Genomic DNA, 24,711 nt, shown 5'->3' on the forward strand with positions numbered 1-24,711 from the left:
AAATTGGCTTCCTTGCTTAGAGGACTTACTGGACTAGATAGGCTCAATTCCACTCGTCTACTAAACAAACCTCCTTGGGCAGCTCTTCCTCAGGAGTCTTGCATCTCCTTAGATGCGTCTCACTCCCACCTCTGCGGAAAAGAGGAAGTTGCGTTAGAATAGGCGGGAGTCCGGGACACGCCTGTGGAGAAGCCCCGATGCTGGCAGAAGGCTGACTATGAATCGCTGGTGCCAAGGGAGAACACTTCAGAGCAGTAAAAATGACGATGTATATGGGAGACAGTGGGCAGCAGAAGAAACAGAGGATGAAAGATGCAAGACTATGTGGCAGGCAGCAGGGAAAGTTACTGGCACGTGGTGCATAGGCGCCATTTTTTTCAAAAACCCTGCGCCACCCCCCTAGCTACGCCACTGGATAAGACCACTAAATCTATTTTAATGTTTCATGGAAAAGATTGTTATCCAATTCATTTTTATGGGTAACTCTAATTGACTTTTGTGCAAAATGGCAGACTACTCAAGAAACCCCTCAGTTTACTACACTGGTGCCTGAAAACTCCGTTCACACGAAATTACTTTCCTAAATCTTACAGATTGTGTGTTTTTCGGTTTCACTGGACATTCAGGCAAACACTTCACTGGTTATGTGCTGTCAAGCATCAGATGTAATCACCTGTGCATTACAGCGTTGCACTGAGCTGCAGCACAAAATGCTCTAATGCAGGTGCAGAACTTTACTCTTAATACAGTAAAATAATGACAAGCAAACTATTGATGCACTACAAAATGTGCAGCGATAGAAAAATAGTGCACAGTACAGATTGCTGCATCGAGTATGTTTGTTTCCCTTTCCGTCAGGTGTCAACATTTTTCCAGATATCAGAAGAGAAAGGGAACCACAGAATGCCCTGCTGATCTGGGGATAGTGAAAGGCAAGGGATGCTGTGGCTACTAGGTTGCTCAGGATCAGATATCAACCCTGGGTGGGGTGACTTCCTCAGCTGAAGTAGTTTCTGCACTAAAGGAGAATTAGAATGGAGGTAATTCATATGAAAGTGAGTAAAATGGTGGATAGTCCGCAGAAAAAGTCACACGCAGAGAAGGAGCTAAAGACACACTCGACAGAAGGAAAGCAAAAGGAAGATAAAATGCAAGTTTTCAAAAACTTACCTGCTTTGAAGATGGTACAAACAAGTAGTATTTTCAAAAGAACAAAAAACTGATTATTAACAGGATGTCAAAGGAATTAAGAAGGGGATAACCTCTATAAAAGATTTGAATTTGTCCTTTCATGGAGAGTATGGTGGATACAAAACAGCGCCAGAATGCAAAGGTGCTTTGGAAAAATATGGGGAGGTCACTTTTCACAACACATTTACCCAGGATCATAGGCGCCCCGGTATAAGAGGCTTGGACAGGCTAAGCCTCCCCTGCTGTGCTCTGAGGGGTTTAAAATGTTGATTTACCTCCATCCTCACAGCAGGAGCTGCAGTGAAAGCCCTCTAGCCTTGTCCTGTTGTAGAAATTGGTTTACGGTTTGTTTACCTTACTGCTGGGAGAGCGGGGGAGGGAGGGTTGGCTGGAGGTGTCCTGGGTTGCCAGGGAGATATTTAATGAGGATGACTTTCTGACCTGCACTAAGAACAGATAGCAGCAGATACTGGACCAGCATGATCAATAAAAGTCACCAAACAAAGGTAGAAAAGATCATTTTATTTTCATTATACTGTTTGGAATATGTCCACTTTGAGAATCAGGTGCTCAACATTAAAAGTTGATATTTATTTATTTACTTATTTATGGCATTTTATCCCACATTAAACATGAATTAGGGTGTTTTGTGGCTCTACATGAGAATTGTGATGTTATGATCCCTTGTTTCATATTGTTGACGGTCTGCATTTTCCGTATGGGTGGTATATTGGTGTATTAGGTTCTGCCCAGTGTAATATTTATGGTACATTAAGGTTCTGAGTGTGTTTTTGCACAAAGTTGTGCATAGTGTTTTGCAGTTGAGCAATTGTGCTTAGAATATGCTTTGAGCAACCACTTTATTCTTTGACATATGATACATATCTAATATCTAAATTTAATAAAAGGTATTAATTGTGACTTATTTTTATTTATTTATTTTTTCTGTGTGTTATCAGACAATTATGGATTTAAGCTCCACCCCTGGCCCCACCCCTAACCCGCCCCCTTTAGCCTCCCCAAACAGTTGGACCACCGACCGCCTATGCCCAGGATCTGAAGCTACCTGCAAACTTTTCACTCTGTTCACTGGAAAAAGCTGACAGAGGGAAAAGTATATTATTACCTGCCCAAAAGGTATGACATTTCGAGATAGACAACAACACATCAAGCTGTGTATTTTCACAATGATTTTAAGGAAAAATATTCACAGATAAAGCAGATGAAAATCTTAGCAGGTCCTTTTTTCCCAGGGCTCATTTCAAAGGGAAGATACTCAGACTTAATGTGAGAGAATTAGTAAAATATCATCAGGTTATATTTGGAGTTCATGTCAGTGACCAACCAAAATTAAAACCGTCAACTCTGTCTCATAAAGGAACTAAGTCAGGATGCTACTTACAAGCTTTGTCCAACAAATGAGGGAACAGTTGTGAAGGATGAATGATAATATGGGTTAAAGATTTCTACAGTTACAAGTCCCCCGATCACAATGTCCCCATCCCTATGGTAACCTGGTCGTAGCTCTGTTGAAAGGTAGTTTGCAAGTGTGCACTGACACTCAGCCGTCTTCCACAGGATGTCACAAAGCATCAATAGAAGCAGAAACAGATGAGCTTCCACCTTTAACGATGTGAACCAGCTTCTACCATGATAATGTTTGCTCTTCCTGCTGCAAATGTTATAACTGGCCATGGCAGGGGATGCTGTATGGTTCCTGATGGTGCTAGCTAATTAAATATTAGAATGATGGCTGAAAACGTATTAAACTGCAGTGAGATAGACCTGTGCAATTACACACAAGAAGGATGAAGAAAGACAGCAAAATTGTAATGCTTATGGTGAGGTGATCACTCTATTTCTAGCTGAGCTCCAACGCCTGTGAGGATATCATGTGGTCTCTGTTGGGCCCTACTGCTCAGAGGTTCAGCCTTAAGGGATATCTACTCCTGACAGTTTCATTTACCATAAAATATTTCTTTTAAATATAACCTTATGGATCCTTTGTCTTCATTGACTTTGAGACAAATATCAATTTGATTGGAATGCTTGTGTGGACCACAACACACACTGTAATACAGTTAATGGTAACACATTATGTAACATGTATTATAACCAGTGCATTTTTTCTAGCGAAAAAGGTGCTGGTAGTAAAATGCCAGGCCAACCTTCAGGGGTGGGGTGATCACTGAGGGACCCACCTCACAATAGCCAGGCCTCCTGCAACCAGTCACAGAATCTAGGAGAAGATAGAATTGGTGTGTAGCGCCTGAGCTCTTTCATTAATACTTGGGGAACATGGGTCAATTTTAGCAGACAATGGAAAAGGTGCTGGTATTTAGTACCCTCAAGTACCTCCTCAAAAAAAGCCCTGATTATAACAAATCCACTCTGCATAGTTAATGTGTCTATACTGCTTTGGATACATCTGAGATTCCAGTTAGAGTGAGACTGATACAAAGTATCTCTCCAGGACAGTCTATTGGGTCCCTTTCTTGGTGATCCAGCACCTTGAATAGCAGAGCACATCTGATCCCTATTACTACCATCCTGCACCCCATCTTTCTCATCTTTAGCCACAAAGGCTTTGTAATAATTAAAATAAATATGCTTGATGCATATTTATTCCACTGGCCTAAGGTAAAACATAAAGCCACTGAGGCCCCCCATACTATCAGATTCTGTCCTACTACTTATATAGATAATGGCCTTGACTTTATGGATTACGTTAAACATCAGTGTCAACTTTTAATTTAAGCCAGTTATCATGCTGACTGGTTATTTAACCTCCATAAGTACTTGAAGAGATAATGGAACAATGGTCAGGCTGCTTCTTTATCTCCACCACAGTCTACACCAAGAAACTGTGGATGAGAAGCCTAATTGTTAGCTGACTGGGCTGAGAACCCAGGGAAACATAGAAAATGTAGGCAAAGACTATCCAGCTTATAATCGAAAGACAAAAACGCCTATATTGCGACCTAAATCGGGAGATAGGCGTTTATCTCCCAAAAACGAATAACGCGGTATAATCGAAAGCCGAACTTGGACGTTTTCAACTGCACTCCATCGCGGAAGCGTACAAAGTTGACAGGGGCATGTCGGAGGCATGGTGAAGGTGGGACTGGGGCGTGGTTATCACCCGAACAGAGAAGGGCGCCTTTCGCCGATAATGGAAAAAAAGTACGCGTTTGTGGCTAGAATTTAGGGCACTTTTCCTGGACCCTGTTTTTTCACGAATAAGGCCCCAAAAAGTGCACTAAATGACCAGATTACCACCAGAGGGAATCGGGGATGACCTCCACTGACTCCCCCAGTGGTCACTAACCCCCTCCCACCACAAAAAAATGATGTTTCACAACTTTTTATTTTCACCCTCAAATGTCATACCCACCTCCCTGGCAGCAGTATGCAGGTCCCTGGAGCAGTTGTTAGGGGTGCAGTGGACTTCAGGCAGGTAGACCCAGGCCCATCCCCCCTACCTTTTACAATTGTGCTGCTTAATGCTTAGTTGTCCAACCCCTCCAAACCCACTGTACCCACATGTAGGTGCCCCCCTCTTCACCCCTTAGGGCTATAGTAATGGTGTAGACTTGTGGGCAGTGGGTTTTGAGGGGGATTTGGGAGGCTCAACACACAAGGGAAGGGTGCTATGCACCTGGGAGCTCTTTTACCTTTTTTTTTGTTTTTGTAAAAGTGCCCCCTAGGGTGCCCGGTTGGTGTCCTGGCATGTGAGGAGGACCAGTGCACTACAAATCCTGGCCCCTCCCACAAACAAATGCCTTGGATTTATTCGTTTTTGAGCTGGGCGCTTTCATTTTCCATTATCACTGAAAAAGAAAAACGCCCAGCTCACAAATTGTCGAATAAAACATGGACGTCTATTTTTTTCGAAAATACGGTTCGGTCCGCCCCTTCACGGACCCGTTCTCGGAGATAAACGCCCATGGAGATAGACGTTTTCGTTCAATTATGCCCCTCCACATGGCCTATGAAGTCTCCTCTTGCATAACATCTACTCTCCATATCACTCCCTTAGAGAACCTATGTACTTGTCCCAAGCTTTCTTAAATTCAGATACTGTTTTGATCTTCACTGGGAGGCTGTCCCTCAAATTCACCATGCTTTCCCCCTTATACAGTATCTGCCCCTCTCTCTTACCCTTTTTCCATGTTCCAATTAATGACCCACATTTTCCTCTTTCCAACTTTCTCTCAGGTAACTTAACTTAGCCTAATCTATCGCTTGGCTGCTGAGCACCACATACAGTCTCTATCAGCATATCAAGCACTTTCAAAACTCTCAGACTGGCATTTTCTCCCTGTTGATGTTGTGCACTGTAAGAACAGTGTATTGTCCAGTTATGGAAGTCCAAGGTTCAGTTCCAGATAATTTACAGACTATTTCCCTGATTTCAGGAAATGTATTTGACAAGTTGCACATATTCATTAAAAAAAAATTTTTTAAACACATTAAGAATTTTTTAACATATGTTAGAAGAATGTGTGTGGAAAAAATATGTCTTACCTGATAATTTTCTTTCCTTTAATGACAACCAGAGACAGTGTAAAGCAGTGATAGTGCTCCTGTGCTGGTAAATGTGCTTGATAGAGGGAGAGGGAATGGCTATGAAGAGATGCAGTGATTTTAACAACGTCTTTAGCGAGTGAAACATTGATGATAGGAAAATTGATTTGATTTACTTTTACAAAAAGCCATTTTTACTAATATTTGTAAGTGAGCCATTATCATTGGTCACTCCAGAAGCTATTGAAAGAATCTCTTTAAAGACTCTGGGTGAATCATCAATAAGATCTTATATGTGAGCAACTATCATTTGTAAATAATTTTTGGAAGTAAGATTTTTAAAAAACACCCTGAGGTAGAACAAAAATCAAACAGAGCTGGACTGCAGTTGACAGTGAATATTTGTTAGTAAGGAAATAACTCTCAGCATAGGCATTGCCACCCCAAAATCAGCACATTTCCTTCACGAGTCCAACATTGTCAGTGACCTAAATAAAAATACTCAGGACTAGTGATCTTCACATCCTGGAGAATCGCCACACAAACAAAAACACCTTCTGCTTTAAATGAAGCATTTGGCAGTGAAAGGAGTGTCAGCTGGTCATGCTGTGATAATCACAATTTGAATAATTTTTTATAGTGAGATCTTTTCTTGTATGCAGTTTTAAGTGGGGGGAGGGGTAGCAGCACCACTGGTGGGGAAATATGGAGTTTGTGATATAGAACTTGAGCTTCAGGGTTTATATTGAGAATCCGGACTTCAATCTGACCCTCGCCCACCCATCACCACCACAACCATCATCATGTAAGTGAGCTTGCCCTGCCTGTGCCCAGGGGAGTTAGAAATGGAAATTGAATAGGATTCAGCCAATAGGACGGCTGTGGGGGTGACGTGCTGGAAGATAGCTTTAGTCACAGAGATTCTGGATAGGATTCAGCCAATATAAAGGCAACAGAGGAAGAGAACTGGTAGGCAGCTCTAATCACAGATAATGTGGGAAGGATCCAACCATTGGGAATATTGTGCAGGTGGAACACTGGGAGGTAGCTGTACTTTCTTAGACTGTAGATAGGATCTAACCAAAGGAAAGGTGTGTGTAGAGAGGGAGGGGGTGAAGACTTGAAGACAGCTTTAGTCAGTGGCACCAATGGAAAGGCTATAGGGATGGAGCACTGGAAGGCTGCCTACCCACAGAAAAGGGAAGTAAGTTGCGCCATGCTGTAGAAATGAAGTTTCTACTGGTGGTAGGAAACAGAAGAGAACTGATGCAAAGCAATTCCAACTGCTGCAGTGTACAAACACTGATTCACAGCAGTTATGGAATTGCACTTCTAAATAGTCTTCTCCTTTCATTTTCTCTCTTGATCAGAGACATGTAGAGAGTAAACAAAGATATAAATACATAAAGACATACTAATATGCCCTCTCACACACAGACACCTATGTACAAGCATTTTCGCACAGTGGTACAAGATTTTGTCTATCTTTCATTTGACTACGGTAATTCTCTTTCTCTTGGTCTTTCTAAAAGCGACTTGTGGGTCCTATGAGTGGCCCAAAATGCTGCTGCTTGCCTCATTACTGGATGTCCACGCTTTCAGCATGTCGCACCGTTTTTAAAACAACTTCACGGGTTGCCTATTATTTGGTGAATACACTTTAAAATTCTATCATTGATTTTTAAAATTCTTGTAGATAAGGCTCCATCATTTTTAGCTGCCACTTTGAAGATTTATGTTCTTCCCTGCTCTTTGCGCTCCAGCGACCAGGCTGTGCTCGAGATTCCAAGCTTCTGATGCATCAGGCTTGATGTATATACAGAGTCAGCATTCATGGATGATGGTCCATCTGTGTGGAATTTATTGTCATCAGATTTCAAACATATTGGAGTAGATTCTATAAATCATGCCTAAAAATTCAGTGCCGAAATGAAATTCGCTTAAGTATATTCTATAAAGTGCACCTTAATTTAGGTGTATTTTATACAATAAGCCTAAATATCCACATGGTTTATAGAATATGCTGCGCATCAGTCCACACGACTAAATTTAGTCACGGCCAATTAGTTTGAGAAAAACCTGGTGTCAATCCTGACGCCTAAATTACGTGCGGAACAGATGTATTCTATAACAACTCGCATATATTTTAGGAATGTCCATGACTCACCCATGGCCATACCCCATTTTCAACTACGTGACTTAGAATTAACACACACCATGTTACAGAATACGCTTAGCAGATGGTGCACGTAAATTCTAATTAATGCCAATTAGTGCTTATAATTGGTTCCAAACATAATATTCTATAAAAACGTATCTGTAGTTATATTTTATTCAGTCACATTTGACTGTCCAGAATCAGTACCTAGCCAGTTACAGTAAATGCCTGTTAGTGACTAGTGGATAGGCGGTTATATCAAATGATAAATGGCTATCCGCCGATTTTTGGCACGTGATTGTCACTTAACTTCAGCAGCCATGTTTAGCCTTGTGCAACCCTGGTATATCTTTGGCCAGCACCGAATGTGTGAGTTAGCTGCCATGGCTTGAAAATAAGCCTCTGTAAGTTTTATGCACATAATTCCTGCACCAGGACACACACATGCCGACTCTAAGGCTGGAGTAAGTGCCTGGTGTCTAACGTATGAGCATGTGCATATCTGGTTATGCTCCTTTTCTACGCCCATGCCAAGCCTTCTTTATAGATAAGGCTCTTACTAGACAGGGCTGTGGAATCAGAGTCAGAAGCAATTTTGGGTGGGGTCAGTTGTTAAAAATGTACCGACTCTAACTCCTGCTTTAAAATAAAACAACATTATAATATATAGTAAATTTATCATTTTACATATAGATAGATAAAGATATATAGATATATCTTTGTCCTGGATCTACAGTACTGGTCAATGCCAAAGTTCCCAGGTTCTTCAACAGAGGGACAGAATGCAGTTCAGAAGAAATAGATGCTCTTCTTCAACCTTGACCACTGACAGCGTTTCTCTGTCTTTCATCCTAGGCCCATGATAGGGAGGGTCCTTCATAGGGTCTGTTGGTATCCAGGTAGGGTGGTTCTGATCATTCCAGATTGGCCTTGAAGGCCTTGGTATGCAGATCTGGTTTGCTTACCAGTAAACAGCCCTTACCGTCTTCCTTTGTGCCCAAACCCTCTGATGCAGGAACCAATCCAGATGGAGGATCCATCCCTATTTGGTCTTATGGCCTTTCTCCTGAAAGGTCCGATTTGAGGAGAAAAAGTTACATTTAAGAGATCATTGATTCTCTGCTTTAAGCGAAAAAGAGCTCTACCTCTATGGTTTATGCTAAGACCTGGAAGCTTTTTGAATCTTGGTGTTCGGAATGGGCAGTGTCTCCCTTTCATGTTTCATTGCTACACATCTTGAACTTCTTGAAGGAAGAGCTTAAGAAAGGTCTGTCCTAAAACTCACATACAGTGCAGGTAGCTTGTTATCAGGGTCAAATTCAGAGTTCCTCTCTGGCCACGCATCCTGACATTCTTCATTTTCTAAGGGGGGGGGGGGGTGAATCGTCTCAACTACCCCTTTTCCCCCTTGACCTGCATGGAATCTTAATATGGTTCTTCATTCTCTTCAGAGTGTGCCCTTTGAGCTCCTTCAGAAGGAATGGCTCAAGGACCTTACCTTGAGAACCGTATTTCTCATGGTAATGACTTCTGTTCTGCAGATTTCTGAGCTTCATGCACTCACTTGTCACGGTCCTTTCCTGTATTTTACTGAGGTTGGTGTCTCCATTTATACTGTGCCTTCTTTTCTCCCTAAGGTGGTTTCTGATTTTCATGTCAGCCAGCCATTGTTTCTCCCTTCTTTAACCAGGGAGGTCTCTGGAAAGTTCTTTAATTTGTTGCATTTGCTTGATGTCCGCCGGATGTTTCTTCAGTACCCTAAAGTCAATGCTGGTCAGATCATCTTTTTGTGCTGTTCATAGGGCAAAATCAGGAGAATGCAGCCTCAAAGTTGACCATTGCTCGGTGGTTTAAGGAGTTCATTGTTTCAGCTTATGTTTTTTATGGGAAAAGAACCTTCACCTTCCCTCAGGCTCATTCTGTTAGGGCTGTTTCCATGTCCTGGGCGAAGGCTCCAGTTTACTGTTGATCGGCTGCATGATCCTCTTTGCATACTTTTTCCAAACACTATCAATTGGACATTTCAGGACGTTCTGATGCAACTTTTGGGGTGCTGGATCTTTCTGCAGTTGGTTTTGCTTCCTGTCATGCCTGAGGACTCCTTTGCTACATCCCAACAAGTTTCTGGATTCATCTACTGTTGATGGCAATGACGGACAAATTATGTCTTACTTGATCATTTTCTTTCCTTTTGTCACAGCAGATGAATCCAGAATCTTACCCTCTTTTTCTCTATTTGCCTAGGAGGGGAGTATTGTGCTGTCATTGTTTAATGTTCAATCTTCAGTTCTGTGAGGAAGGAGAAATGTTGCTATACTAATTTCCTTTGGCTTTGTTATGAGGCACACTGACCGAATAAGGAGCATCCCGTCCTATAAGGAGTTCAGTTCTGTTGTCCTCTATCTCCACCTGCTAGTAGATGGTCAAAACTCACAAATGTCTGGATTTATCAACTGTGACTAAAGGAAAGAAAATTAGTAGGTAAGGACTTCATTTTCTCTCTGTTCACAGAAAAGGGCTTTTATAAAAAATACCCCATCATACATTGCATAAAATATCATATGATGACAGGAAGATTATTCACTTGTACAAGACATATGTGTAGGTATGTTTAAGATCATAGTTCAGGCATAGTCTGGGCGGAGTCCATTGCTCATGTGCGGTGCCTTCCTGTCCTATGTGCGAGTGCTATAACTACAAGAATATAACTTGGGGAAGAGGGAGGAAAAGTATGTGAGAATACGTATCTTGCTATCCTCGGAGCACAACTACTACAGGTTTCTCCAAGGACAAGCAGGGTATCCATTCTCACATGTGGGAATCCTTAGCTACCAGGCTCACTGGAAACATCCGCACCAATGACAAGTCCAAAAAAAACAGCAGAGCTGGTCCAGGAATGAAGGAAACAAACAAGGGATCTCAAATACATTTTTATTGAAGTATAGCCCTACTTGGCCAAGATTTGGCAATAGCCTTCATCAGGGGTCATCAATATTTGCCTAATTGAGCACAAGTCCATACATATATTTATATTTTGCTCACACCTTTTTCAGTAGTAGCTCAAGGTGAGTTACATTCAGGTACACGGGAAGGTTCACAATCTAAGTATATATCTGAGGTAATGGAGGGTTAAGTGACTTGGCCAAGATCACAAGAAGCAGCAGTGGGATTTGAACTGGACCCCTCTGGATTGCAAGACCAGTGCTCTAACCACTAGGCTTCTCCTCTGCTCCTACCTACTTCTGAAATCGCTTTTAATATTGGCCCCAGTAACTTTAACTACGGATATAAGAGCACACATTTTTTCACAGAGACTTTTGTGCATCTGGGCCTTGGTGCTTTATAACTCTATTTCTCTTTTCTTCACGTATTCTCCCTGTCTACATTATGGAGTTCTTTTCTTTTTAGCACTTTTACAATTATTGTAAACTGTTTTGCAGGCACACGCCTCACTGGTTATGTGCAGGCAAAGTACAGATGTAATAATCTGTATGTTAGAGCGGAGCACTGAATTTCAGCACACAGTCTTCTAATGCATGTGCCAAAAAGGTACTTTTACTCCCTAATAGAATGTAAAGTACTGCTGCATTTGAAAAAATGTGCAAAGACAGAAAAACAGCGCACACCACGTTCTGAAGCATCGGGCGTGATTGTCTCTCTTCCTGTCAGACGTCACCATTTTTCCAGAGGGAGACAAAAAAAGAGCACATTGCAGATACCTAATGGGGGGGGTGACCTGCTTCCGGCCAGTTGGGGTGAATTGGCCTACCTCAGCTGAAGTAAAGATTGTGTTGTAAAGGAGAAGGAAAGTGTGGTAGATATGTGGAATGCCCTCCTGCGAGAGATGGTGGAGATGAAAACGGTAATGGAATTCAAGCATGAGTGGGATAAACACAGAGGAATCTTGTTTAGAAGGAATGGATCTACGGAATCTTAGTGGAGATTGGGTGGAGACGCCAGTAATTGGAGAGTAAAACCAATGCTGGGCGGACTTCTACAGTCTGCGCCCTAATCGTGGCTGAATAGATATGGATAGGCTAGAGTGTAAATTTTAAGGGGCTTCAACATTAGCTTCAAAACTTTTAGTACAAGAACAGTGCTGGGCAGACTTCTATGGTCTGTGCCCTGAGAATTACAAGGACAAATCAAACCCTGGTGTACACATAAAGTATCGCATACCATGTAAAATGAGTTTATCTTGTTGGGCAGACTGGATGGGCCATTCAGGTCTTTATCTGCCATCATTTACTATGTTACTATAAAAAAACCTGCCAAAATGTAGGGCATTTTTTACATTGGCACAATACCTAATTTAGTGGATTGACATGTGGTTTATATGTCAACTTTGTTACTCTTTAGCGATTAGTTCCCTGAGTATATTTCACCATGAAAATCCCTACTGCATCAGGTGAAAAGTTAGCAGAAGAAAATCAAACATAAAACACTTTGTCAACGGATAGCGAACTCATTACATTGGCCCCTAAGGACTAGATTCTATATATGAAATTTGTGCAATCTATAAACTACGCCTAAAATTACTTGCAGTTAAAGAATACACCAAGCGCCCGTCCATGTGATGATATTTTGTCACAGGTATTAATGTCAAGAATAAAAGCTGTTAAGTTCGGTGAGGAGCGGATGTATCCTATATTACTGCGCACAGATATTAGAAACGCCTACAACCAGCCCATTCTACGCCCATGGCCAAGCCTCCTTTACCATTCTGGCCCTTAGAATTTAAGAGTAGAACTTTACAGAATACACTTGGCAAGTTCTGCGTGTTAATTCTAATTAATGCCGATTAGTGTCAATAATTACCTGTAAAGTGGCAATTACGGTCGCATTATACAGAATCCGGGGTAAATGTCTGGGACTGACTTAGGAATAATGTCAGGAAATATACTTTTTCATGGAGAGGGTGGTGCGTATGTAGAATAGACTTTCGCGGAAGGTGGTAACTTACCAGCTTATTTTCAAAAGAGAAGGACGCCCATCTTCCGACACAAATTGGGAGATGGGCGCTCTTCTCTTAGGTGTGGCCAAATCGGCATAATGGAAAGCCGATTTTGGCCGCTCTCAACTGCAGTCCGTCGCAAAGCGGACAAAGTTTAAGGGGGCGTGTCGGAGGCGTAGCGAAGGTGGGACTGGGGCGTGGGTAAGAGATAGGCGCTCCGGGCCGATAATGGAAAAAAGAAGGGTGGCCCTGATGAGCATTTGGCCGACTTGGTCCATTTATTTTCAGGTCCAAGCCTCAAAAAGGTGCCCAAACTGACCAGATAACCACTAGAGGGAATCGGGGATCACCTTCCCGTATTCCCCAGTGGTCACCAACCCCCTCCCACCCTAAACAAAAATAATTTTGAAACATTATTTGCCAGCCTTTATGCCAGCCTCAAATGTCATACCCAGCTCCATCACAGCAGTATGCAGGTCCCGGGAGCAGTTTTAGTGAGCACTGCAGTGCACTTCAGGCAGCCAGACCCAGGCCCATCCCCCCTACCTGTTACACTTGTGGTGGTAAATGTGAGCCCTCCAAAACCCACCCGAAACCCACTGTACCCACATGTAGGTGCCCCACTTCATCCCTAAGGGCTATGGTAGTGGTTTACAGTTGTGGGTAGTGGGGTTGGGGGGGGTTGGGGGGGCTCAGCACCCAAAGTAAGGGAGCTATGCACCTGGGAGCTTTTTCTGAAGTCCACCGCAGTGCCCCCTAGGGTGCCCGGTTGGTGTCCTAGCATTAGAGGGGGCCAGTGCACTACGATTGCTGGCCCCTCCCACAACCACATGCCTTAGATTTGGCTGTTTTTGAGATGGGCGCGCTCGTTTTCGATTATTGGCGAAAACCGAGTTCACCCATTTCTAATGTCGACCTAAATGTTGGAATTTGGGTGGCCCGGACCATATTATCAAAACGAAAGATGGGCACCCATCTTGTTTCGATAATAGGGTCCCTTCGTAGTCCCTTAGAGATGGGCACCCCCATTCGATTATGCCCCTCTTAGTAACATAGAAAAATGATGGCAGACAATGACCTAAATGGCTGTGACCTGATCGTAGCTGGACAGATTTGGATGGACTGTAGCAGGGGTGTAGCCAGACCTTGCGGAAAAGGGGGGCACATTTTGGTATGCCACCCTGCTACCTCACCACCCCTTAACCCAGTGAGTTGCACACTGCAAATACCTTGGCTGGCGGGGTGAAGTTTTCATTCAGGGCCAGTCTCTGGCGCCTCCGGATTGTCTGCCCTGCTCTCTCTTCCCCTCATGTCCTGCACTCTCCTGTTAGTGAAACTGAGCATACCCTCCAGCAAAACCAGGGGCCCAGAAGAAATTTGGGGAGCCCAGGCCCCTGTGGCCTCACCTAGCTACGCCACTGGACTGGAGTGGGGTTTCAGTGACAACTTCAGTAGTGGGAGAACGAGACCAGTGTCGGGCAGATTTCTACAGTCTATGCCCTGAAAGATAAATGAAGATGAAGTGTACATATGTAGAATCACATCATACCATTTGCTATGAGTTTATCTTGTTGGGAAGACTGGATGGACCGTACAGGTCTTTATCTGACATCATCTACTATGTTATAAGAAGCAGCACTAGGATTTGCAGCAGGCGTCCTGGTGGTCAGTCCATTGCCCCAGGTACAAAATAGTTACCTGTATATAATATGGAAACTGCTTTGATTGTAACCACAGAAAGGCAGTATATCAAATCCCATCCCCTTTCCTAACTAGCCCCAAGTGTTACCCCATTCAGTGAAGAATGACTCAGAAATGAATTTATTACAATAAAAAGATAATTACAACAACTTTATTTATTATTCACCAGTATATCTACTTAATGATATATAGAAATTGTGTATCTAATTTCAGTTATATTATAAAATATATGAAATTTAGGATGGTCGCAACCAAAGATACAGTTTCTGGGTAAAAAAAGGACATTCAACTTGGACTTGCCCATCAACTGAAAACAATATTTAAATGAATAAATCCTTTATTAATAATGCTAGTTTTTTCTATATGAATTTTCTGCTGTTCCTTTCAGGTCTCAGCAGAATAATGTAGCACTTAGGGAAAAAGATACAGCCCAGGAGTCCAGCACTAGAAGCCAGGATAGCAAATATCTCCACTGCCACCACGTACTTGCCCTTGGTGCTCAGGTATGTTGGGATGAAGGAGATCCAGACGCTACAGAACACCAGCATGCTGAAGGTGATATACTTGGCTTCATTGAACCGGTCAGGGAGATTTCTTGCTAGGAAAGCTACGATGAAGCTGATACCAGCCAGAAATCCCATGTAACCCAAAACACAGTAAAATGCATGTATTGACCCTTCATTACATTCAGTTAGTATTGTTCCAATTTCTGATTTCATATTAAGATATGGGAACGGGGGAGCAGTGAACAACCAGACAAGACAAAGAACAGTTTGAATAAGGGAGCAGAAAAGGACTACAGAAATTGAGATCCTGGAACCCATCCATTTCCGGAGCTTGCTTCCAGGCTTGGTGGCATGAAAGGCCATGACCACAGTGGTGGTTTTTGCCAATATAGAGGAGAGAGCAATGGAAAAACTGATCCCAAAGGCAGTCTGTCGGAGAATACAGGTCATGTTGTCAGGGTGACCGATGAATACCAAGGAGCAAAGGAAGCAGAACATGAGTGAGATGAGGAGAATGTAACTGAGGTCTCGGTTGTTGGCTTTCACTATAGGGGTATCTTTGTAATGAATAAAGATCCCCAAAATGACAGTATTAATGAGAATTAAGAAAATACAGACAAAAGTCAAAGTTATCCCCAGAGGCTCTTCATAGGTCAGGAAGGATATCACTTTTGGGATGCAGGCATCCCTCTTCTGATTGGGCCATTGGTCCTCTGGGCATTTTGTACAAGTGTCTATATCTGAGAATGAAAATGATTTTCCCATTATCTCACAAATAGCAGTAGTTATAGGACAGTAACTTTTCCTTTATAGTAAAGCTTGTTTCAAAATGACAGTAGCAAACATTAAACAAATAAGGAACAATGAGAATTATCTTTTAGATGAACTTTCATCTGAAATGGATTTTTTTTAAGGATTCCAATGTCTTATCCAATCGGGGTGTGATTAGTTTTGCTAGCAGTATCCAGCGCATATTTTTGGATTAGACACAAGGTATTCCACTAGGACATGCGAAGACCCATTTTTCATAGAATACTGAGATTGCGATTGGGACATCCAGATCAGAATGTGCTCAGTTGTATTGATGTTTTGGAAAAGTCAGGAATGCATGCAAATTTGTTGACCCATGTTGGGTCTTCAATGCCTGACACATTATAACATGAAATCACTCACCAGTTTGGCTGGAGACCTCTCCCTCAGGACAGGGGATACAGTCATAGCAGCAGACAGACTTTCCTTCCCTGGTTAATTTCCTGAACCCAGGAGGGCAACTTGGGCTGCATCTGAACTCTGGAGGTGTCTGAGGATTGAGAAGACAATGATTAACTTGAGGTAATACTGGATTATGACTTTTCAAATGCAATGTTACTTTTCTGTCTAAACATGAGCATTTTTTCCATTTAGTTTTTCAGCTCATTACCAAGCTATTCAGTTGAATATAGAGATCAGTATGAGCTCTATTTTGATTGGAAATATAAATAATATGAAGTAGGTTTGACCTGGAATCAGTCATTCAGGCTGATTGGGGAATGTTTTGAGCAATGTTTCTGTGCTGGTCACCCTTAATGGGTTGATTAAAAGTATGAGAAATTACCTCTGCTTCCTCAAATAACTCTGAATTCTTCGTCCCCTCGTAAGGGGCTATGAGAAAAGGACTTTTAGGTGATGTCTTTTTAACCTAATTTTCTACCTCAATGACCGAATATTTTCTTAATGGATTTGCTCACCATTGGTTATTTACGTATATGTATTTTTGTTTCTTTAATCATTTAGCTAACAGAGTGAGTTTCATTCAGCTACACTAGGATTTTTTTTTTTAACTTGTTGAAAAATTTGTCTTGATCTGTAAAGGATGCAGCAAGAGTGTTCTAGGAGCAGGGCCTAATGTTATACAGATATCAATACTATTCAGGTACTGTCCAGATAACTCACCCATTGATAATAAATTACACTGCAAAAATAGCAGGTCTAACTTTAACACAAGACTATCTCTACTTCAGGAAGCAGGTGAAAGCTTGGCTCTTCAACCAGGCCTTTAATGAAAGAAGTAACTAACTTGTTACCTCACTCACACACACAAGGAATGATTCAGGTTGCAAATCCTGCAGCAGGACATGTTCATCCACTTCTACCCTAGCTGAGATAATATTTAACCATCTCTCTGACCTCATGTGCACCTTTCTTTAAATTAGTCGCCTTACTTTCTAATTCTTCGTACTCTCTTACCTATCCATATGTTCCGTCTTTGCTTATACCCTACACTGTCAATTAAAATGTTCTATTACATATTGTGCTGACATTGTAAGTAGTACTTTGTATTGTTATTTGAATATTTTTACTGCTGTAATTGTGTATTGACCAAGCAGGAAAGAGAAGAGGCTGATCAAAGCATGAATCTACCACTGGAGATGTTATGGAGAAACACTTTATTGATGCAAATATTAAGGGACCTGACATGGTCTGTGTTTCGGCGTATCGCCTATATCAGGGGTTACATGAATAATTCTTTAGAAAGGCTAATGATGCTGATTGACCATTAAAGCTCACAGTGGCAGCTGAAGTACAACTCTGGGTAAAGCAATATTGACCAAGAATGCTGAGAAGTCGAGTCCTATTTCAGTATTGATTAAAGACTTTTACTCCATTATCACATCTCCTTGAATGTTTGGAAGAGTCCTGTTGATCACGCTACTCCCTCTTTTGAAAATTCTCAATCCTCCATAAATCCAAATTAGGATTCAGACCGCAACACAGCACTGAAACGGTCGCAACCACTCATTTAACTCTACTTGCTGCTTGCCGTGGTCATATGAAGTTCAATTTCACTTCCTAGTTGCCAGCAGCCAATCAGCTGAATCAAAGTCAGCCCTATGACCTCCTTCCTCCAATTGCTTATGTTTGATTTATTCTTACTGTATACCACCTTGAGTGAATTCCTTCAAAAAGGTGGTAAATAAATCCTAATAAATAAATAAAATATTGTTAATTGATCTATTTAAAGTTAGGCTGGTGTATTCTGTGAGCTAAACTAATTTGAGAGCGGCAGATTCACCCAGAGATGGTTGTGACCCAGGCGGTGGGAGGAGGGAGCTAGTGCAGGTGGACCAGAGTTGTGTTCCAAGTGTCCGCAGGGTAGCCGGGGGCAGGTGGCTAAGTGTTTTGAGACAAGTGGTTTGCGTATCTGTGTTTAACCAAGGTTTGGAGAAGTTCCTGGAGGAAAGGTTCATAGTCTGCTATTGAGATAGACATGGGGAAGACACTGCTTGTCCTGGGATTGATAGCATGGAATCTTGGTATTATTTGGGTTTCTGCAGGTACTTGTAACCTGGATTGGTCACTGTTGGAAGCAGGACACTGGGCTTGATGGACCATTGGTCTGCCCTTTTATGGCTATTCTTACGTTCTTAAAGATAGGCACTGAAATAATACATGCTATATGCCAGTATTCTTTAATGGGGCACTTTGCAGAATATTAGCTTAATGCACATTTCACACCTAACTTTGAATGTGAGGATTTATACCTGCTAAAGTCTGATGTAAATGCTGGCACCCAACTGATGGCAGTTAGGTGTACAAATGCAGGTATTCTATAAAATCACGTGTAATTTATGAGAATGCCCCTGACCTGTCCTGCCCTTCCATGGTCACGCCCCCTTTGGAGTTTTGAACTAAGGGTTGTATGGAGAAATGAGAGCAGTAAGGTAAGGAAAGGGGGGGCTGTCCCAGAGTGAAGGGCCTTAAATGCCAGTGCGATGAGCTTAAATTGTATTCAAATCTGACCTCGTTGAATGTGCTCTCCCACATGATCGCCTCTTCATAGATGGCAAATTCCTGATCTGGAGGAGCATAAGGGTTATAACTTCCAACAATTTCTTTAATCCGTGTCCCATCAGGTAGAATGACAATGTTGATAATATCATATCCAATGGCGAGATCACCATTCTCATCAAAAAAGATTTCCTCACCCAGTATGTTCTTAAAGTGGAGGTTCTTCAGATAATGATGAAGCTAATGAAAACAAGAGACATTTTTATTAGTGAAACTCACTGCAGTTATGAACTCCTAACTTCAAACACATTTTACGGACATGTTTTCATTTTGAAGCAACATTAGGGTAGAGCTTGTTTTTGAAGTTTATAAAACATGGCCTTCTTCCCCCTTAATTTTGTTTGTATATATTAAGAAACATTTTAGGCATAACATCAGTTAAATCAGTGAACATATATTGGTAGTTCACTATCAAATAGCAACAATTCCGCAATCAACATAGGTCTTTCTCGAATATGGCCAAAATAACTTTGCCTAAAGAAATTAAAAAAGGGGACACGACTACTCAAAGATGAACTTTAAACAACTGAGCCTCAACTGCCCAGGGCTGATTTCAAGTACCCGACCTGAAATAACGTTAAGAGTCCTCTTTATTTCATCTCCTAACATTCTGTTAGCAAATGTGGAGGGGCATAATCGACCGGGGCACCCACGTTTTCATGGGGGTGTCCTCGCAGGACAGCCCTGTGAAGGGGCGGGGAAACCTGTATTATCAAAACAAGATGGGCGGCTATCTTTGGTTTCGATAGTACGGTCGGGGATGCCCAAATCTCAGCATTTAGGTCAACCTTACTCTCCACAACTGTACACCACTACCATAGCCCTAAGGGGTGAAGGGGGGCACCTACATGTGGGTACAGTGGGTTTTGGAGGTCTCCCATTTACCACCACAAGTGTAACAGGTAGGGGTGCTGTGCCTGGGTCCGCCTGGCTAAGTGCACTGCACCCACTTAATCTGCTCCCGGGACCTGCATACTGCTGTGATGGAGCTGGGTATGACATTTGAGGCTGGCAAAAAATATTTTAAAGTTTTTTTTTTTTGGGTGGGAGGGTATTGGTGACCACTGGGGAAGTAAGGGGAGGTCATCCCTGATTCCCTCTGGTGGTCATCTGGTCAGTTCGGGCACCTTTTGAGGCTTGGTTGCAAGAAAAAATGGACCAAGTAAAGTCGGCCAAGTGCTCATCAGGGACACCCTTCTTTTTTCCATTATCAGCCCGAGTCGCTCATCTTTTAATCACTCCCCAGACCTGCCTTTGCTATGGTGCCGACACGCCCCCATGAACTTTGGTCATTCCCGCGATGGAAAGCAGTTGAGGGCGCCCAAGCAACTCTGAGAGAACGACACCCATCTCCTGATTTGTGTCGGAAGATGGGTGCCCTTCTCTTTTGAAAATAAGCCTGATAGTTGCACAGTTCCAGAAGAAACAATAGGCATGCCCCACAAACAACTTATCTGGTGAAGGATCTTATCATGCAGTCCTCAAAGCTTTTCTTTTATTCCAGCCCTTTAGCCATATTGTTTTCCAAACAGTGGCCAAGCCAGGTCACAAGTACCTGGTAGAAACCCAAATAGTGGCAACACTCCATATTACAAACCCCAGGGCAAGCAGTTGCTTCCCATGTCTGTCTCAATAGCAGACTAAGGACTTTTCCTCCAGGAATTAGTCCAAACCTATTGAAAACACAGATACGCTAACCACTGTTACCACATCCTCTGGCAAAGAGTTCCAGAGCTTAACTGTTCATTCAGTGAAAAAATATTTCCTCCTATCTGTTTAAAATTATTTCCATGTAACTTCCTTGAGTATCCCCTAGTCTTTGTACTTTTGGAATGAGTAAAAAATCAATTTACTTCTACTCATTCTACACCACTCAGGATTTTGTAGACCTCAATTGTATCTCCCCTCATCCGTCTCTTTTCCAAGCTGAAGAGCCCTAACCTCTTTAGCTTTTCCTCATATGAGAGGATTTCCATCCCCTTTATCATTTTGGTCACTCTTCTTTGAACTTTTTCTAATTCCGCAATACTCAAGGTGTGGACACACCATGGAGCGATACAAAGGGATTATAGTATTTTCGATCTTATTCACCATCCCTTTCTTAATAATTCCTAGCGTCCTGTTTGATTTTTTGGCTGCCACCGCACACTGAATAAAAGATTTCAGCGTATTATCTACAACAACACCCAGATCTTTTCTTGAGCGCTGACCCTCAAGTAACTGTGATTCGGATTATTCTTTCCGATGTGCATCACTTTGGCAGCCAGAGACAAATCCTATAACCCGACAAGGGCTCCCTGTTTCATAACACTCAATGTGGAAACTCAAACGTGTGAAACCATTCTTCCCGAGGGAAATATTTTGCAACTTGATACAATCAATGGTACTAAGCCATGTAGACTACTGCAATGGAATTTATGCGGGATCAGAACAACTCATAAAGAAACTTGAAACCACTCAAAACACAGCAGCCAGGCTTATATTTGGAAAAACGCAATTCGAAAGCGCCAAATCCCTCCGAGAAACACTACACTGGCTTCCAATCAAAGAACGTATTGCTTTCAAAATCTGCACCCTGGTCCATAAAATTATGTATGTAGTAGCCCCGGGTTACATGACAGACCTCATAGACCTACCAACAAGAAATACAATCAGATCAGCACGAACATATCTAAATCTCCACCACCCAAGCTGTAAAGGACTCAAATACAAATTAACTTATGCATCCAGCTTCTCCTACATCAGCACACAACTGTGGAACGCACTACCAAAAGCCGTGAAAACAACATACGACCACCTAAACTTCCGGAAATCACTAAAAACCAATCTGTTCGAAAAGGCATATCGCTTCGACCCAACCTAAATGCTTAAACCTTGCAACACAATGAAACCAAACGCGGAAGCAGACATTGCATAACTCTTCCTCTCTGTGATCCCCCAATGTGTCTATAGCACATGAACCTATTCGACTACAATAACTGTTTGTATTTGTTTCTCTGCTGGAGATGGCGAACGCCTCTACGGTACTATGAAAGCCACACAAAATATTGTGCAGGGAAAAAAATTAGAAAGAAATGGGGGAAGACTTCAGAAAAGTTGACACACAGCAAGACTGCTGGAAATGTTTCAGAAAGAAAAGTCACTGTGCTTTCTTCAATCATCAGTCTTAAAAAAACCCACCTCCCTTTGTGTGGAAATCTTTTTTTCACAAATTTTTTTTAAAGATATACTCAATATGCTTCAACAAAATTGTAGAGACTGAAAAAGAAAAAAAGACCACTTAGCTGGTTGCAGCATCGTGGGCAGGCATCAACACCAGGGATAAGGACACCGAGCTAGCAATCACTGCTCTAATGGATCTTTATAAAGTCATTCGATGAATCGGGCTGGCTCCCTGCTCAACCCTCAGCTGCTGCACTGTTGAGCCGGGAGCCCGCGAGATTCATCGAATGACTTTATAAAGATCCACTAGAGCAGTGATTGTTAGCTTGGCGTCCTTATCCCGGGTGTGGATGCCTGCCCATGATGCTGCAACCAGCTAAGTGGTCTTTTCTTCTTTTTCAGTCTCTACAATTTTGTTGAAGCATATTGAGTATATCTTTTAAAATTTTTTTCTGAAAAACAGATTTCCACACAAAGGGAGCTGGGGGGGGGGGGGAGGGGGGAGGTTTAAGACCGATGACTGAAGAAAGCACGGTGACTTTTCTTTGTGAAACAATTCCAGCAGTCTTGCTGTGTGTCACCTTTTCTGAGGTCTTCCCCCATTCTTTCTAATCTTTTTCCCTGCAGAATATTTTGTGTGAATAGACTCACTCCTTTATTACTGTTGTATTGTACAAGTTTGAGGTGAGTCTCCCCCTCTTTTGTCTGTTACCTGGATACAAATGTAATAAATAAATAAATAAATAACCTGCTTCAGGAGAAGGTAATCTGGGCAATCATATACCATATACCATCACTTCTTTCTGAAAATATCATTCTTCTAACATAGGATATTACCTTCCATGGCAGAAAATCTAAAAATCTCTCACTTTCTGCACTCCACAGGGTCTTATTTCCAGAAACTGAAGTGACCATGTCATGCAGTGCATTTGCCAGGCCGTACACAGCATTGTAAATGTTATAACTATCCCCAGAATTTATTGAGTCACACTGTGAGAAGTAAAATAATGTTTCATCACTGCTGCAGGATCTTTGGATGCTCTTGGGGCACTGGTTGTTACACAGGTCCTCCCACCACATCTGTACGTATGAATCATTTGGAAACATGGCAGGATTCGCCTCACGGACAAATTTGTGAAAGCTTGGAATAGTCTTCTTTGCAACAGCAAAAGCTAAGGTGTTTTTTCTATCAACACTGTATGAGGGGAAGAAAAATCCCCATTCTTCTGTGATGATCCAGACCTTTCCAGGTGCTTCCCAAATGGTTGTATGTCTTATAATCTCTCTGTAGTCTTTATTACAATACAAAATAATCACTTTAGTTGAATATGTACTGAAGGTGTCGAAAATATCTGTTTCTTGAACCCTGAGTGAACGGGATTGATGTAAGGTTTCTATGAATTCAATGCAACCTCCACTCTGCTCAATTCCTTCTCTGAGGATTTGCACAGCCCTTATGCTGTTTTCATCATCAAATGCAATGATACCGACCCAGGTCCAGCCAAAATGCTTCAATAGTTTGACTATTGCAGCACAGATGTGCAGCTCACTGGGAACAGTCCGGTAGAAATAAGGAAACTTAGCCATATCGCTCATGACAAGATTGCCTGAGGTGTAACTTATCTGCTGAAAATAAAAGATTGAATTTATCAGCACCTTTGTCATGAAAAGGTCATATTTCATTCACATGTCAAATACTTAGAGCATAGTAATATGTAATTTATCTTTAAAATCGAGCGTGGCATCAGAAGATTGGAGGGTGGCCAATATAATGCCGATTTTTAAAAAGGATTCCACAGCTGATCCAGGAAATTACAGACATCAGTGCCTGGCAAAATGGCAGAGACTATTGTAAAAACGCACAAAATCAAGCCATTGGGATGTAGGAAGATCCAGCTTTCTTAGTAGACTGGCCACACAGACATCCCAGGAGAGCAATGGGACACACTAGGGGGCACTGCAGTGAATTTCAAATAAATGCTCCCATGTACACATCTCACTGTTGCGCCCTTATCCTGTCTGCTGAGACCCCCAAAACCCACCACCCCCAATTGTACACCACTACAATAGCCCTAAGGGTGAAGGGGGCACTTATTCATGGGTATAGTGGGTTTTGGAGGGCTCACAATTTCCACCACAAGTGTAACAGGTAAGGGGAGGTATGGGCCTGGGTCCACCTATCTGCAATGCACTGCACCTACCACTAGACTATTCCAGGGACCTGCATGCTGCTCTAATGGACCTCAGGCTGGTACAGAGGCTGGTAAGTAATGTTTTTAGTCAAATTTTTGGGAGGGGTTTAGTGACCCCTGGGGGAGTAAGGGGAGGTCATCCCTGATTCCCTCCAGTGGTCATCTGGTCATTTAGAGCACATTTTTGTGACTTAGTCGTTAACAAGTCTAGACCAAAACGTGCAACTTATAGCCCTGAATGTTTTTGTTTTGTTCCATTATGGCAGAAAAATGTCCATGTGTTAGGAATGCCCAGATCCCACCCTTAACCCACTCCTGAAACACCCCCTTGTGATTTGAATGCACTTCTGATGGACTTCATAGAAAAACATCTAAAAATTGGTTTCAAAAATAACACTTTGGATGTTTTGTGAAAAAAATGCCCAAAAGCAGATTTATGCTATTTTTTGGATGTTTTTCTTTTTGAAAATGAGCCCCAAAACCAACATGGAT

General features: G+C 42.2%; 1 protein-coding gene across 1 annotated transcript; it reads right to left on the reverse strand.

The window, feature by feature from the left end:
- Nucleotides 1–14,890: 14,890 nt before the first annotated feature.
- On the reverse strand, nt 14,891–23,614 carry LOC115464723 (vomeronasal type-2 receptor 26-like). Its single transcript, XM_030195081.1, has 4 exons — nt 22,865–23,614; nt 18,818–19,045; nt 16,211–16,337; nt 14,891–15,777 (listed from the first exon to the last, which is right to left on the reverse strand). The coding sequence occupies exons 1-4, from the start codon at nt 23,612–23,614 to the stop codon at nt 14,891–14,893; spliced, it is 1,992 nt and encodes a 663-aa protein (XP_030050941.1).
- Between the last annotated feature and the right edge of the window lie 1,097 nt (nt 23,615–24,711).

This window comes from Microcaecilia unicolor, chromosome 3 (assembly GCF_901765095.1).
Source record: "Microcaecilia unicolor chromosome 3, aMicUni1.1, whole genome shotgun sequence".
In the NCBI taxonomy this organism is placed as follows: Eukaryota; Metazoa; Chordata; class Amphibia; order Gymnophiona; family Siphonopidae; genus Microcaecilia; species Microcaecilia unicolor.